This window comes from Podarcis pityusensis, assembly GCF_964106645.2.
Source record: "Podarcis pityusensis genome assembly, chromosome: 5".
In the NCBI taxonomy this organism is placed as follows: Eukaryota; Metazoa; Chordata; class Lepidosauria; order Squamata; family Lacertidae; genus Podarcis; species Podarcis pityusensis.
The window spans coordinates 3,109,637-3,125,810 of record NC_138032.1 but is presented as its reverse complement, the minus strand read 5'-3'; the positions used below and the strand labels follow the sequence as shown (position 1 = coordinate 3,125,810).

Below are 16,174 nucleotides of genomic sequence, written 5' to 3'. Positions count from 1 at the left end.
AGCTCAGAGGGCTCTAAGTTTGCTGCCGTGGAAAATCCCGAGTGTTAGCATTCTTCAGTTCAGTGTCAATCAAGCAATTATACTTAACAATCTCTAGGCCTCATCAGGAAGCAAGAGACAAAAGGTGAAGCATAGTCCAGGTCCTCGGGAGCATATTTAGCACCAATGCTTTGCCCAAGAACATAAGGAGCAAGGCTCTGCCCCATATCAATGAGCCAGAGAGCAGTGTGGAGCTTGGGGAAGTCTAATGGAAGCACTGTGAGTACTGCTGCTGGATAAATTTGGATTGAAAAAGGAAGGGGGAGTTTCTGGTGGTATGGAGGATTCAAAAGAGTGAGGAGCCCTTCTAAATCTGGCAGCAATTTTGGACCAATCTGGGCCTGGGTTGAAGGGGCTCTGTACTCATAGGATCATAGAATTCTAGAGCTTGAAGGGACACAAAGGTCCAAGCCCCACCATGCAGGAATCACACCTAAGGAATCCCTGGCAGATGGCAACCCAACCTGTGTTGAAATAGCTCCAAGGAAGGAGAGTTAGTGTGATGGCCTGGGACTCGGGTTCGGACTCAGAACCAGAGGAGTTTCAGTCTGCACCAGTTCCTTCGCTTCAGGCATCATCTGAACCAAGTCTGGGGCCTGATTCTGAAGAGCCCCAGTCTGCACAAGTTCCCCTGCAACAAACACCAGCTGGGCCGAGTCAGGGGCCTGAGCCTGCCCTGGCTCCAGATGCGAGGATGACCTTGTTGCCTCCAGCTGGGCCATCACTTACATCTGCTCCACTACCGGTTGGGTCAGGAGAGGCTGAGGCGGCTTCTGGGTCTAATAACCCATCGATGTCTCCCGAGCTGCAGAGACTAGGGTCTGAGAGAAGGAGAGACCTGAGTATTCGCAGGAGGAGAGCTCACCTTCGGGAGAGACAGGGAGGTGAGTCGCCAGGGGATCAGGACCGGCCGCTACCCCAACAAAGATGAAAGGCTGTCGGACTCTGCCCCAGGTTGAGGGAGCAGCATTGCTGTATGCTAGATCCTGCCTGGGATCCTGTACCTGTCCTTGCCTGGTTTCCTGCCTTGGCCCTGTCGGACTGACTCCCAGTGGAACCTTCAGATTCTGGACCGGTCCTGGACCGCGTTTCATGGGTTACCCCCAGGCCCAGCACAGTCTGCCTCTTTCTGAGGTGATCCATTCCACTGTCAAACAGCTCTTACCATCAGAAAGTTTTTCTTAATATTTAGTCGGAATCTCCTTCCTTGTCATTTGAATCCATTGGTTTGGGTCCTACCCTCCAGAGCAGCAGAAAACAAGCTTCCTCCATCTTCCACGTGGCAGCCCTTCAGGTATTAGAAGAGGGCCCTCACCCTCCCGGCTATAAACATACCCAGCTCCTTCGACTGTTGCTCATCAGGCTTGGTTCCCAGACCCTTGGTCACCTTGGTCGCCCTCCTCTGCACAGGTTCCAGCTCAGTGCTGGCGAAACCACAAAATGGCATCCCCACCAGGGAAGAAGGGGTGAATGAAGATCTCAATCACGAGCAAAGGGGGTGGGTTAAAGATCTATATCAGGATCTTCTGCACCCATGGATCCTGTTACCCAAGACGGTCTCCTCAACTTGCCTCATGGGTGAGCTTGCCTTGTTCCAGTTTATCAATATCCTTCTTGAACTGTGGTGCCCACACACAATACTCCAGGCTCAATTTCCAACCCCCGGCCGTTCCAAACTTCTGTGCTACCATTAATTTCATAATTAATCCTTGTTTCAGTAGCACAAATTTATCCTGCTTCCTTTCTTTTTTTCTTTTTGGCTGAGTCCTGTTTGTGGGATGTAAAATTTAGTGTCAGCTTTCTTCAAGTGTGGATTGTTTGGGTGGGCTAAGAACTCTTTCTAATGGGTCTTGATTTGTTTACTGAGGAGGATGTAATTAAATGTGAATAGATGTGATTTCTTCTTCATAATGAATATTAACTAAGGATAAATGCGGCATCAATATTCATTGAGGCAAACAGGAAGCAGGGCACGATCCTGGATGTTGCGTAAATTCAATTACTGGAGACTGGGAGGAAAATGAGAAAGGAACCTTTGTAGAGGTTCCCAGATGCAGATTCACCCTGCGCTAAGAAACCTGGGAACCACTTTGTGCACTGAAGTTTTTGTTAGATGTACACACGTCTCCCATTTTAAGTGGACACCTAAGTTTTGGTGTAAATGTCCCAAATAAATTCACAAAGGTAAGGAGAGGTAAAGCTCACACAAAGGGATGACTCCAGACTGCCACTATTTTGTGGGATGGAGTCAAACACGTATTGTCTATTTGGGAATGCAAGGCTCTGTCTTGAGGAAGGTTACCAGATTTTTTTCAAAGAATCCGGGGACACTTTTTTTAAAAAAGAGAAAAAAGTTATTACCGTATTTTTCGCTCTATAAGACGCACCAGACCACAAGACGCACCTAGTTTTTGGAGGAGGAAAACAAGAAAAAAAATATTCTGAATCTCAGAAGCCAGAACAGTAAGAGGGATGGCTGCCCAGTGAAAGCAGCGATCCGTCTTGCTGTTCTGGCTTCTGGGATAGCTGTGCAGCCTGCATTTGCTCCATAAGATGCACATACATTTCCCCTTACTTTTTAGGAGGGAAAAAGTGAGTCTTATAGAGCAAAAAATACGGTACTTCTTTTAAACAAAAAACCTTTAAAAAAAATCTTCTCTTCTGTGGTCTCCTCTTTCGGGCAGCCTTCCTCTGGGCCCTGGCCTGCTCTCTTGAAGAGCTAGCTGCCATGGAGTAGGCTTGGGTCAGGCCTGGGCTTGGCCATGTGTCCTTGTCCTCCCAGTGCTCTCCTACCTCTCCTCCTCAGCGGTGGCAGCGGCGGCACGGCAAGGTCTGAGCTCCCCTCTTTTTTCTCCTTCCTCCTCCTTCTCCTCTCCTCCTTCTCCCTGCGTCTGCTCAGGGGTTTTCCTGGCCCCGGAATGCCACTGGGAAGTCAGCCGGGTGGCCGGGCACTCTTGCTCCCGGCTCAATTTGGGTCGCTGGGTGTGTGTGTCAGCGGTTCCCCCAGGTGACACGCCGGGCATCCTCAGTTCCCCCTTGGCAGTGGCGGCAGCAGCGGCAGTCTCAGCAGCCAGCCTGGTAGCGCAGTAGGCTCTGGCTGGCTTCAGGAGCTGCTCGCTGCCATGGCGCCCGCCATTTTGCCTCTCCAGAAGTCCCCAAATGATGTGTCTTGTGCCATTGAACCAATCGCGCAATATTCATTTCCTACTAATAAATCTACAACACTTAAAATATAAATCCGGGGACATTAAATGAAATCCGGGGATATTCCGGGGACGTATTTTGCCCGGGGACAGATTTGTAAATCCGGGGACTCTCCCCGGGAAACGGGGACGTCTGGTAACCGTAGTCTTGAGGGATGAGCGAATCTGGCAATGTCAGCTTCTAGCAGTTTTCTATTGTCCCAACCTTAAATTTAGTTCTCCACATTCCCACAACCGTTTGTGATTTATAGGTATTTGCTATCAACGAATCAATTTGATACACAGATTCTAGAAATGAGTGGAATAAAGAGTTGGAGGTTCCTATATCACCTAGGCAGTGGGAAGGCGTTTTAGCTTCTGCAGCGAAGGTGTCAATGAATATTAAATTACCATATACAGCAGAAAACAACGTTTAGAATTTACTGTAGTCTATATAGAAAAGGATGGATGCGGGTGGCACTGTGGGTTAAACCACAGAGCCTAGGATTTGCTGATCAGAAGGTCAGCAGTTCAAATCCCCGCAACGGGGTGAGCTCCCATTGCTCGGTCCCTGCTCCTGCCAAACTAGCAGTTCAAAAGCATGTCAAAGTGCAAGTAGATAAATAGGTACCGCTGTGGTAGAAAGGTAAACGGCATTTCCGTGCGCTGCACTGGTTCACCAGAAGCGGCTTAGTCATGCTGGCCACATGACCCGGAAGCTGTACACCAGCTCCCTCGGCCAGTAAAGCGAGATGAACGCTGCAACCCCAGAGTCGGCCACAACTAGACCTAATGGTCAGGGGTCCCTTTACCTTTTATGTAGAAAAGGACGGTCTAAAAAGCACATTGTTGGAGATGTAATAAGGATAATGCTTCTTTGAAAGACATGTTTTACGTTGTCCTCTACCAACTAAGTATTGGGAGAAAGTGTTGGATTGTATAAACATGACTGTGCAGAAAATGATAAAATTTTCAGAGGAAAATATTATTTTGAGTTAGGTACCTAATATATGGAATTTGACAACTGGACAATGTAAATGGGTTCTCCATGCCCTTACTATGGCCAAATGACTGCTATTGATGAACTGGAAAGATAAAACTATGGCCCCCTTCAGTCAATGGATTGAAGATATAACCACACTCGCAACTTATGAACGGATTGCTTATAGATGTAGACTTTGCATGGAGAAGTATAATGATATTTGGAATGCATTTATTAAAAAAAAAGTAGTAGGTTATAAATAGCCATATATGTTTTTGGATAATAATAATGTTTATATTTACAGGTAAGTAGCCGTGTTGGTCTGCCGTAGACGGAACAAAATAAAAAAATTCCTTCCAGTAGCACCTTAGAGACCAACTAAGTTTGTTATTGGTATGAGATACACAGTGTATCGGAAGAAATGTGCATGCACACGAAAGCTCATACCAATAACAAACCTAGTTGGTCTCTAAGGTGCTAATGGAAGGAATTTTTTTTATTTTGCTTCAGTAACATTTATATGTCTAGGTAAAAGTAAAGGACCCCTGGACGGTTAAGTCCAGTCAAAGGCGACTATGGGGTTGCGGTGCTCACCTCGCTTTCAAGCCAAGGGAGCCGGTGTTTGTCCACAGACAGCTTTCCGGGTCATGTGGCCAGCAGGACCAAACCGCTTCTGGTGCAACGGGACACCGTGATGGAAACCAGAGCGCACAGAAACGCCGTTTACCTACCTTCCACAGTGGTACCTATTTATCTACTTGCGCTGGCATGCTTTCAAACTGCTAGGTTGGCAGGAGCTGGGACAGAGCAACAGGAGCTCACCTCGTTGTGGGGATTCGAACCGCCGACCTACCGATCATCAAGCCCAAGAGGCTCAGTGGTTTAGACCACAGCTTCACCCGTGTATCTATATACTAGACAAGCATATACAGTGGTACCTCGGGTTAAGTACTTAATTCATTCTGGAGGTCCGTTCTTAACCTGAAACTGTTCTTAACCTTAATGCTTAATGCTGTACTGTTTTTAACACTTGATTGGGAGCCGCCCACAGTGGCTGGGGAAACTCAGCCAGATGGGCAGGGTATAAATAATAAATTATTATTATTATTATTATTATTATTATTATTATTATTATTAAACCTGAAGCACCACTTTAGCTAATGGGGCCTCCTGCTGCTGCCGCGCCGCCGGAGCATGATTTCTGTTCTCATCCTGAAGCAAAGTTCTTAACCCGAGGTACTATTTCTGGGTTAGTGGAGTCTGTAACCTGAAGCATATGTAACCTGAAGCATATGTAACCCGAGGTATCACTGTATGGAATTTAGTTGTTTGCATATACATAGATAGATGATAGATAGATGATGGATAGATGATAGATATTTATTCTTTCCTTTATTCCTTTATTTTTTTAATTCAATTTTTATTTCCATTGTATTATGTTCCAACACACACACACCTGGGGACAAGGTGACGCTCGGCCTCTGGCCCTCCTGGAGAAAAGTGAACAGTTGAAATTGTGTCTGGAATCCAGACTCTGTTGGTCACAAGTTAAGAAGGAGGGTGGTCTCCTCAATATGAGATTTCAGTGTTGTGCATAATAAACACAAAGCAAGCGAGGGAGAAGATAGGCGTCACTTTCTTTCTTTTAATTTAGCATTTTTTAAGGATTTTACTTCATTGTTAGGAAGATGTTACCCAGGCTCATTAGTGTTTTCAAAATGCAATGTTTTCCTCCCTGTTGACATGGATGGGGAAGCGGAGTGGATTAATGATCGCCCAAAGTGGGACAACACACTTGGCTCTCCCCTTTGATCTCTGGTCTGAAGCTCAGAAATTGTGCAAGGGCTGGAAATATCTAATTGCTGTTTGTCTGAAGCTGTGAAAACTCCACGACACCTCGATTTCTGTAGCAAATGCTAAATCCCGTGCCTCCCCCAAATTAAAATCACCACATGCTTTGTCACATGGGTTATGGCACATTTCCCCCAAATTTGTGTCTTACGTTCCTGGCTGCTGTTCTGAAAATGTCTGGAAAGGACTCATTAGATGAGTGTGTGTTCACTCTACCAGTTTATTACTGGTACTAATTGGGCATAGGCTCTTAAAGGTACCACATAAAATCATAGAACAGTAGAGTTGGGCGGGATCCCAAGACCCACACAACCCCCTTGGGATGAAGGAATCTCAACCAAAGCATCCATGACAGATGGTGACCCAAACTATGCTTTGAAATCTCCAATCAAGGAGAACCCACCACCTCCTGAGGGAGTCTGTTCCACCATCAAACAGCTCTTACCATCAGAAATCTCTTGCTGATGTTGAGTCAGAATATCCTTTCTTGTAACGTGAAGCCATTGGTCCAGGTCCTACTCTCTGGAGCAGAAGTAACCAAATCTGCTCCCTCTTCCAAGTGACAACCCTTTGGATATTTGAAGATGGCTCTCATATCATCCATGTCTCTTTTCTTCTCCAGGCTGTTGTTGTTGTTTAGTCGTTCACTTGTGTCCGACTCTTCGTGACGCCATGGACCAGAGCACGCCAGGCCATTCAGATATGCCCTGATTCTGTTTTCTGTTGAGGGCTACGGATTCCCATAAATTTGCACAAATCATTTCAGCTGAGCAATACTCCAGCAATTAGGGGATGCGGGTGGCACTGTGGTCTAAAGCACTGAGCCTCTTGAGCTTGCCGATCGGAAGGTTGGTGATTCGAATCCGCACTACGGTGTGAGCGCCCATTGCTCTGTTCCAGCTCCTGCCAACCTAGCACTTCAAAAGCACACCAGTGCGAGTAGATAAATAGGTACTGCTGCGGTGGGAAGGTAAACAGTGTTTCCGTGCGCTCTGGTTTCCACCACTGTGTTCCGTTGTGCCAGAAGCGGTTTAGGCCTGCTGGCCACTTGACCCGGAAAGCTGTCTGTGGACAAATGCCGGCTCCCTTGGCCTGAAAGTGAGATGAGTACTGCGACCCCATAGTCACCTTTGACTGGACTTAACCATCCAGGGGTCCTTTACCTTTACCTTTTTTACTCCAGCAATTAGACTTATCAATTCTTAGTTAAATTCTCGGGAGCCCCTTAATTTGTCCCCTCTCAGCAGAGTTGGCGCTGTAAAGATGACAACCCTTCCTAAACTTTTGGTTTTTGTTTATTTATTTCAAGTTTATGTTTCTGGGTAATTTTCCCTGCCCTTCTGTTTCATATCGCTAGATTGTTCTGCCCATCACTTGTCTGCGCTTCATATCCCGGCCAAATCACCTGGACCAACTTTGAGAGCAAAATAAGTACCATTCCAAATCTGGGGTGCTTGGATGTCTGGTGTCCTACTGAATATTCGGTGCAATGCAGAAATATTAAGAACAGCTGAAGATTCTTTGAGCTAAGCAGCTCTTGTTTGATGTTGGAGAAATCAGGTACTCCTCTGCCCTCCACTGGGTATCAGGCTCTATAGCAGGCATTCAACCTTTTTTGTATAGCCTAATTTTTTTTGAGTTGAACGTTAGAGTGACTTTAACAGCCTGCTTTGGCACCATAATTGTCTCCTATATGGATTTGCCACTACTGTTGCTGAACTGGCATTGTCACGGGCACCACATAATACTTGCTCAGCAGTTGCAAGAATTTGATCTTTGCAACCTGTCGGAATGTAATGTAAAAGCGCTGTGTAAAACGTATCTTCTTCTTCTTCTTGGTTATCCCTCGTAGCCGAGTAAGATTGTCTTCCATAAACACGGTTTTAACAGTGAGTCCGTAAGTAAATGAGGAGGCCAATTCTGGATCCACACGTCCTTCCACAGTGGGGACATTGGTTTCTGGGCGGGAGTTGATCCCGGTGTGGATTTGTCAAGCGTGCCTTCCTCTTAGCACGTTTCTCCCTTTCGTCCTGAGTTCAAGTGTCTTCAAAGCCCATGACACCTTTGGTCAAGGCTGTTCTCCAACTGGAGCGCTTGCAGGCCAATGTTTCCCAATTGTTGGTGTTTATACTACATTTTTAAAGATTTGCCTTGAGACAGTTTTTCAGCCTCTTTTGTTGACCACCAGCATTACGCTCGAACTTAGGAGGCAAGGGAGAAATGTGCTAAGAGGAAGGCACACTTAGCAAATCCACACCGTGATCACCTCTTGCCCGGAAACCCATGTCCCCACTGTGGAAGGATGTGTTTATCCAGAATTGGCCTCCACCGTCACTTATGGACTCACTGTTAAAACCGTGTTTATGGCAGATAATCTTACTCAGCTACGAGAGATCGCCAAAGAAGAAAGAAGAAGACTCCGAGTAGACTCATTGAAATGCATGGTAATGTTCATGAATTTCAGTGGGTCTAGTTAGTTGACTCTATCCCCATGGAAGTAAAGTTACCCACCAAAACATATTTACTGTTCACATGATAATTAAATCTTGCCTCAATCTGCCACCTGGTGGTTGTAGTGGAAATTGTCGTTCTTGCTGTCAGTGGCATTTGATTAGCCCAAGGGTGCCCAAACTTTTTTCAAAGAGGGCCAGATTTGATGAAGTGAACATGCATGAGGGCCTTCCGGATTAGGCCCCTGAAACGGACTTTGGACATTTTTATTTTGTAATACTGCTGGGGCTTGAAATATTGCCGCAAGCTGCTTTTGTGGAGAAGGGCTCTCAAAAATCAGTGTGGCCATTTTATCAAAATGATTAGGTACCACTCCATCCATCCTCAGAGGAGTGGTATACAGTACATGGTTCTTTTCCACACACATGTTGTCATCACAGCAACCCTGTGAGGTGGGCTGAGAGAGGGGGTTTGGGGCTAAAAGTCATCTGGCAAGCATCCAACTCTACCATTCTATGAATCTGTGAGTGGAGATTTGAACCCGGGTCTCCCTGGTCTTAGTCTGATGCTCTTACCACTCTACCACACTGGATGTTTTTCAACGTTCCAGTATATTCTTCACCATGGTTGCTGTGCGTGGACCGTCAATTTGAGGGTAGACAATTAACTGGGCCACTTTGCTTTGGTGGATGTTGCAGCTGAAATGCCCCTTGCCTCTCAGAAAATAAATTGGGAATAATTATTGTCAAACTATAAGCTTCCCTTCGACTCAGAAAAAACTCACGTTTTGCTGCCTGGTGTAAATCTGCAGTTTCCAGTGTGACGTACGATTCTGAGGCTTTTAGAAGCAACATAGCAGGGCTCACCAATCTTTTTTTTTTTAAATGTATTTTTATTAAAGTTTTTCTTAGTTTACAAAACACGTGTAATTATTATTAATATTGATTATTTTCAGTTGTTATCTCTGAGAAACATAGAAAATAAGAGGATATATCTATACGAATTCTTCAAACTTACACGACCCTTTAAAAATTAGTTAAGGAAGCAAATGTTATATAATACTGTTTTATACTTTATGACTGTTTTATAATTTATGATAATTTAGAATTTAAATGTATTTTCATGTAATATTTGATACTTCCAGCTGATGAAGGTAAATACACCGAAACAGGGCCCTGTCTGGCCTGGGGTCTTGGTGTGCTTTTTTCTTGGTATATCGAAAGAGGAGTGGCAAGCGAAACTGATGGACTATGTGAAGATGGCAAAACTGACGAGAAAGATCCAAAACCAGGAAGATCAAGTATTTGAAAAGGACTGGAAGAAATGCGTTCCTTGTTTAAAAGATCACTGTAAAAATCTAAAGACACTGGCGGGAATGTGAAGGTACTTGTAATGTGAAAGTCTACTATATTTTACTGATGATTTATATAATGATTTGGAAAACGTGAAAGATGCAATTAATTAGGGGATAAAGAAAGAAGCCATGGAGGGGTAGAGGGGAGTTCAAAGGTTCAAAAGAACTTATTAAGTAGAGATGAAAGATGAATATTGTGAGGATGTTAAAAATGTGGAAAATTAATAAAAAAATATTATTTTTTTAAAAAAGATTATGGTGTAAGTTTTCACAGACTATAAGTTTCCACTTCATCAGCTGTGTTCATGCTGCTGTCCCCAAATCTTAAACTGGTGGTTCCCAAAGGGGATAGTGAGGGTTACCTAGGGGAGGTGGTAAGAGCCAAGTGGCCACAGCTGTTGGAAAATAAAGGTATAAATGGCTATCGGACTTTGGAAAACTGCTATCACTGGATCAAGTTCATTAATTCCGTTGAATTCATTAAACTAAATAGTTTTACAGTTGTACCTCGGCTCCCAAATCCCTTGGGAGTCAAATGTTCCAGCTCCCGAACTATCGAAAACTGGAAGTGAGTGTTCTGGTTTTCGAATGTTTTTTGGGAGCCGAACGTCCGGTGTGGCTTCTGCTATTGTTTCCGGTGCTCCTGCGCAATCAGAAACCAATCGGAAGCTGTGCCTTGGTTTCTGAACGTTTCGGGTGTCAAACGGACTTCCAGAATGGATTTTGTTTGACTTCCAAGGTACAACTGTACTTGTTGGCATCTGTCTGTCTCAGGAGACAGTGGAAAATGCGCCTTGAGGGGTGAGGTCAAACCTGTGGCTGTAGAGACCAATACAGGAGGGACATATTTTGTTGCAGCTGGGGCAGATGAAGCGACCAGTTTTCAGTGAAGTTGCAACTACTTCGAATTTTATTGAGTCCTTATTTTCCTTAGTGGTTTGTGCAAACCACTATTCTGAATAATGCTTTTTACAGGGTAGGAGCCACTGGGGAGGAATATATGGAACTTGGGGGGGGGGCGAAAAAGTTTAGGAACCAGTGGCTTAACCTATACTAAATTTGTTTAGTCTCTAGGATGCCACAAGATTCTCTTTTGCGTTTCCTGCAAGAGATGAACAGATCTCCAGCCCCTCTGGAAGTGGTTAACCTTCTTACCAGGGGGTGAGAAGTTGCTCGTTAAGAGAGGATTTCACAAATTAATACATGTGGACTGATTTTTATTTCTGTATGGTTCAGCTGACTATGCCTTGGTGTTCAGAGGGGAAGGGAAGCAGGGTCACTCTCATCTTGAAGTTACAACTTTTGTCATCTGTGAGATAGCATTTGACTGATATGTGTGGATACACCAGAACCCACTCGGTCAGGGGTCAGCAAACTTTTTCAGCAGGGGGCCGGTCCACTGTCCCTCAGACCTTGTGGGGGGCCAGACTATATATTTTTTGGGGGGGGAATGAACGAATTCCTATGCCCCACAAATAACCCAGAGATGCAATTTAAATAAAAGGACACATTCTACTCATGTAAAAACACGCTGATTCCCGGACCATCCGCGGGCCGGATTGAGAAGGCAATTGGACCAGATCCGGTCCCTGGGCCTTAGTTTGCCTACCGATGGGTTAGGAGGAATCGCTTCCAAGACTTGTCCCTGCATCCTCCACTTCCCATCAGCTCCAGGCAACATGAGAAGCCAAAGGAGAATAGTCTTGCTGGCTGGGAATGGGTGAGAGTTTGAATTCTGGGGACCAGGAGGGCACCAGGTTGAGGAACGCTGCATTGGACCTTGAACTGACATAAAGGGATGCCTTCTCAAGAAACAGCTGCTGGGGCGGGTAGGAAGGGGAAAAAACACACCACACAGCCTTGCTCATGGTTGCTTTCTGCCGTTTTATTTTTGAATTTGTACAGCTATATTTTACAGAACGCATTAATGCAGTTTGACACACCCCCAAACCCTGTCACCCGAGATTGACTGATTGTAACACAAGTGTATAAAATGAGACCAAATTATTATTATCTTTAAAAAAAACAACAACACCTGACATTCTCCATCAAGAGTCTGCAACGACCCCCTGTATAGCGACACCGTACCTCAAAACTGGGCTCTAATTTAGTCGAAAAGAAAGGCACTGTGAGAAAACGCAAAAAAAGAGAGAGAAATAAAAATAAAACCCCAAACGAACATTGTACATATATACAGACTGGGGGAAAGGAAAGAAAGAAAGAAGGAAAACAGAACACAAAATTACGTTTTTTTAAATTATTTTAAATTCCTTCTGCAGCTTTGTTGGTTTAATACACACTCTTTTTTTTGTAAATTGTAAACCTTCACTTGCAAAAAATACAAATACACACTCAATGCTCTTAGACAAAATATTTTCTCACTAATACAGATGCAATACTTTTTAAAATATCTTGTTAAGTGCTTTGTCACAATAAAGACTCCCGGATCAGCCATCTGCCTGCAGAGGCCTAGCTGGAGACTTTAATGCATATATATATATGTATATATGTGTGTGTGTGTGTCTGTGTGTGTGTGTGTGTATATATATATATATATATGCATTTAATATCTCTTTTTTAAAGGTTTATATTTTTTATATATTTATTTATATATATATATATTCATATATTTACAACTCTGCCATAGATTCCATCACCTTTGGTTAAAAAGTTAAAGCCCTCTCCATTCTGATAGCATATACAATCTCCCCGCCCGCCGCCCCCGCTCTTTCGTTAAAAAACACACAATTTCATTTGCAAAAAGGAAAAAGGAAAAAGAAATAACAATTTGTTCCCATGAAACGATCTACATTCCTCGTCTCCTGGCTGCGAAAGGGTCAGGCCTTTTGCAGCGCAGACTTTTAAAAGACGGGGGTTCTTCCCCCCCAGCTCCAAAACCCAAACTCTCTTGCACGTAAACACACACGCGCACACACACACACACACACACACACATACACACAAAATGTCGTTCTGACTATATATATATATAGATATATATAGAGAGATATATAGATATATATATACTTTTTTGAAAATTCACATAACTGGGAAGCAGGAAAAAACAAAAAGGAAATGTAAAACCCGTGTCATTATACTATTTCTCTCTTCCTCCTTTGCAACTGCACGCCGGGCTTCGAGAGGCACTCCATTGTGTGACAATAAAGAATAATAAAGTTTTTGTCCCCCCTCCCCTAAAGTGTTACAAGTTTCCTTTGGACATCGCCCCCACTGCCCTTCCTCCTCCTCCTAAGCCAGACCCTCTTCTCCCGAGAAACAGGTCCTTCCTTCAGCAAGCCTTCGGGAGCTCAGCGGCGCCTTCCACTGTCGAGACGCGGTACTGCACCTTGGTGTTGGTGATGGCGCCGTGCTTTTGGCGCAAGTGGAGGCGCAGCTGGCTTTTGTGGCGGAAGTGCAGGTTGCACTTTTCACACTGGAGGGGGGGGAGAGGAGAAAAAGCGAAAAGGCGTCAGATCAGGGCTCTAAGAACAACAGGGATAAATTGTCTTGTCTGGTCTTTCTGTATGCAACAGCAGCAGCGAGAACGTTGGTAGCCAGTCATTGGAAAGGAAATTATATCCCAACAAAAGGGGAATGGTTAAGTCAACTATGTGAGTACCTGGAGTTAGCAAAACTGACGGATTTAATAAGGCATAAACCAAAAATTATAATTCAGAAACAATGGGAATGCTTAAATGAATATTTATACAAGCAGGGCTCAAATATGAAAGTTTGGTTGTGCCTAGACTAACTAACTAACTAAGCCAAGCTATGCATATGGGACGCGGGTGGCACTGTGGGTTAAACCACAGAGCCTAGGACTTGCCTAGGTTGGCGGTTCAGAAGATCGGCAGTTCGAATCCCCGTGACGGGGTGAGCTCCCGTTGCTCGGTCCCTGCTCCTGCCAACCTAGCAGTTCGAAAGCACATCAAAGTGCAAGTAGATAAATAGGTACTACTCCAGCGGGAAGGTAAACGGCGTTTCCTTGCCCTGCTCTGGTTTTGCCAGAAGCGGCTTAGTCATGCTGGCCACATGACCCGGAAGCTGTACGCCGGCTCCCTCGGCCAATAAAGTGAGATGAGCGCCGCAACCCCAGAGTCGTCCGCGACTGGACTTAACGGTCAGGGGTCCCTTTACCTTTACCTTTCAATAAGCAACGCTTTTTCTCTGCATTAAATTTAGTGCTTTCAATATGTAAGTTTTATCTACGTTACATGTGATTTATGCAGTATTTTTAAGATGCATGCTTCTATGTAGCAATGTGATTTTATACAGTATTTTATATTGTGGGTTTCTGCTCTGTACCTATTCATCTTATACGCGAATGGCCTGTGGCCTGAGAATTAATAAAACCACGACCTTTAAAGCCATCCAGGTTTTGGGCCACTGCTAGCTGCTAGGGGAAAGCACCAGCTTGGTGTAGCCTGGCTTACAAGATCCTAGAATTGTAGAATTGGAAGGGACCCCGTGGGAAATCTAGTCCAACCCCCTGCAATGCAGAAATCTCCACCATGGGGCATTCAGACGCCACGACTTACATGGTAGGGCTTTTCCCCAGTGTGGATTCGCAGGTGACTCTTGAGGGTCTGCAGATGCCGGAATCGGGTCCCACAGATTTCGCACGGGTAGGGCTTCTCGCCGGTGTGTATCAGCACATGAGCTCTCAGGTGTGCTACCTGGTGAAAGGAATACAGGTGTCAAGAGGGGCAGTTCCCACGAGTTCATTTGGGGCGTCAAAAGAAACAGGATTAATAAGAAACCGCTCAGGCGACAAGGTTAAAAAAAAGAATGGGATTGCTTTAAAAACTACCTGACAAAATATGGTTCCAGTAATGATTCTTGGTTGTGTGCCTAGATTAACCTCACAGGAATAAGGGAATTTTCTTTTTATAACTGAATAGAGATTACTTAAATGTAAGAGAAGTGTTGAAGCCGCAAAGAGTTAGAGGGAAGTCAATAAACATATAAGGGACTCAAACCAGTTTCGGGGAACAGAAAGAATGTGACTGTAAAGGGGGGGTGAGGAAAGAAGAAATATGAAGGTAACTTCTCTCTATGAATTTTGTGCGTAGAATATTCAAATTATGGTTTGTACTCCTTAAATAATTTTGTGTATTTGACAAAGATCTTTCTCTTTTTACAATTTTCTTTTCTTTTTAGTACACGTGGGTGTAAGGCTGAATTTATTCTCTTTCTTTGTAAATTTTAAAAATGCAATAAAGATTGCGTTACAAAATTTAAAACAAAACAAAACACACACACAAAAGAAAGACCCCCTTTGGTGTTGGCAGAGGGGTTCCAGAATGGCCAAATTCTCTCTCTCTCTCTTTTTAATAATCTTTATTAATTTAAATTACACACATATACAAAGAATTTACAATCTCATACTACAAAAAGGAAATTAAAGAGAAAAGAATTAAGAAAAAAGAAGAAAAGAAAATACAGAAAAAAAGAAAAAAGAAAAAGCAGATTTACGTGCATTAAAAAAAGTTAATCTTCCTAATTAATACTTAAATAAACACTTAAATAAAAAAGTCTTCTGACAAAACAAGTCTTCCAATCATTCTCATTGTACTGTTTATACTGTCGTCATTTTTTCCGCAGTTTTATATTCTTTAATACAGTCAAACCTTGGGATGAATACGCTTCAGCTTAAATATTTTTGGGTTGCGCTCCGTGGCGACCTGGAAGTAACGGAGTGCGTTACTTCTGGGTTTCGCCACTCGCGCATGCGCAGACGCTCAAAATGATGTCATGCGCATGCGTGGAAGCGGAGAAACGCAACCCGTGCCTGCGCATCTTAGGTTCACTTCAGGATCCCGTTCACATCCCGAGGTACCACTGTATTGTTCCCGTCTACTCCACAAAAGGTATTTGTGTTCACAAGTATCACTCAAGTTCTGTTAATATGGCTAAATTCTCAATCCCGCCACCCAGGGAGTCCACAATCTCCACCTATCAACTACCCACCTGGACAAACCTCGCCCCACAGGTCTCGCACTTGTAGGGCTTCTCTCCCGAGTGGATCCGCGTGTGGGTCTTCAGGTTGGCCGGCCGGTTGAACTGGGCCCCGCAGATGCTACAGCGATACGGCTTCTCGCCTGTCTCGACAAACAGAACGGAGCCTGTTTAGTGTCGCGGTATGAAGCAAAAGAAAGAAAAAGAGAGAAGGTGCTTCTATGAAAGTGTGTGTGGCCTGCCTAGAAGGGAGGGCGCTCCTTTGGGTAAGGAATGGGGCCTGGGCGACTACGGTGCCCCCTCACCTTCAAAACTCTCAGCGCCAAGGACCCAAATGCATAAGAGCGCAATAGGAAG

The 16,174-nt window shown here is 44.4% G+C and overlaps 1 protein-coding gene and 1 long non-coding RNA gene across 7 annotated transcripts in view; one reads left to right on the top strand and one right to left on the bottom strand.

Annotated features, from left to right (window-relative positions):
- Positions 1 to 16,174, top strand: part of LOC308478187 — a 353,980-nt gene that overhangs the window by 252,606 nt on the left and 85,200 nt on the right. The gene's annotated exons all lie outside the window — the stretch shown is intronic.
- Positions 11,724 to 16,174, bottom strand: part of BCL6 (BCL6 transcription repressor) — a 73,310-nt gene continuing 68,859 nt past the window's right edge. For 4 of the 6 annotated variants that reach the window (XM_081007470.1, XM_081007467.1, XM_081007469.1 and 1 more), the window contains exons 8-10: positions 15,830 to 15,984; positions 14,398 to 14,535; positions 11,724 to 13,292 (exon numbers count right to left, since the gene is read on the bottom strand). In XM_081007470.1, the coding sequence (XP_080863596.1) occupies positions 13,149 to 13,292; positions 14,398 to 14,535; positions 15,830 to 15,984 (437 nt within the window). In that variant the 3' untranslated portion in view covers positions 11,724 to 13,148. The remainder of the gene's footprint in view (positions 13,293 to 14,397; positions 14,536 to 15,829; positions 15,985 to 16,174) is intronic. The other 2 variants (XM_081007472.1, XM_081007471.1) reach the window with 1 other exon arrangement.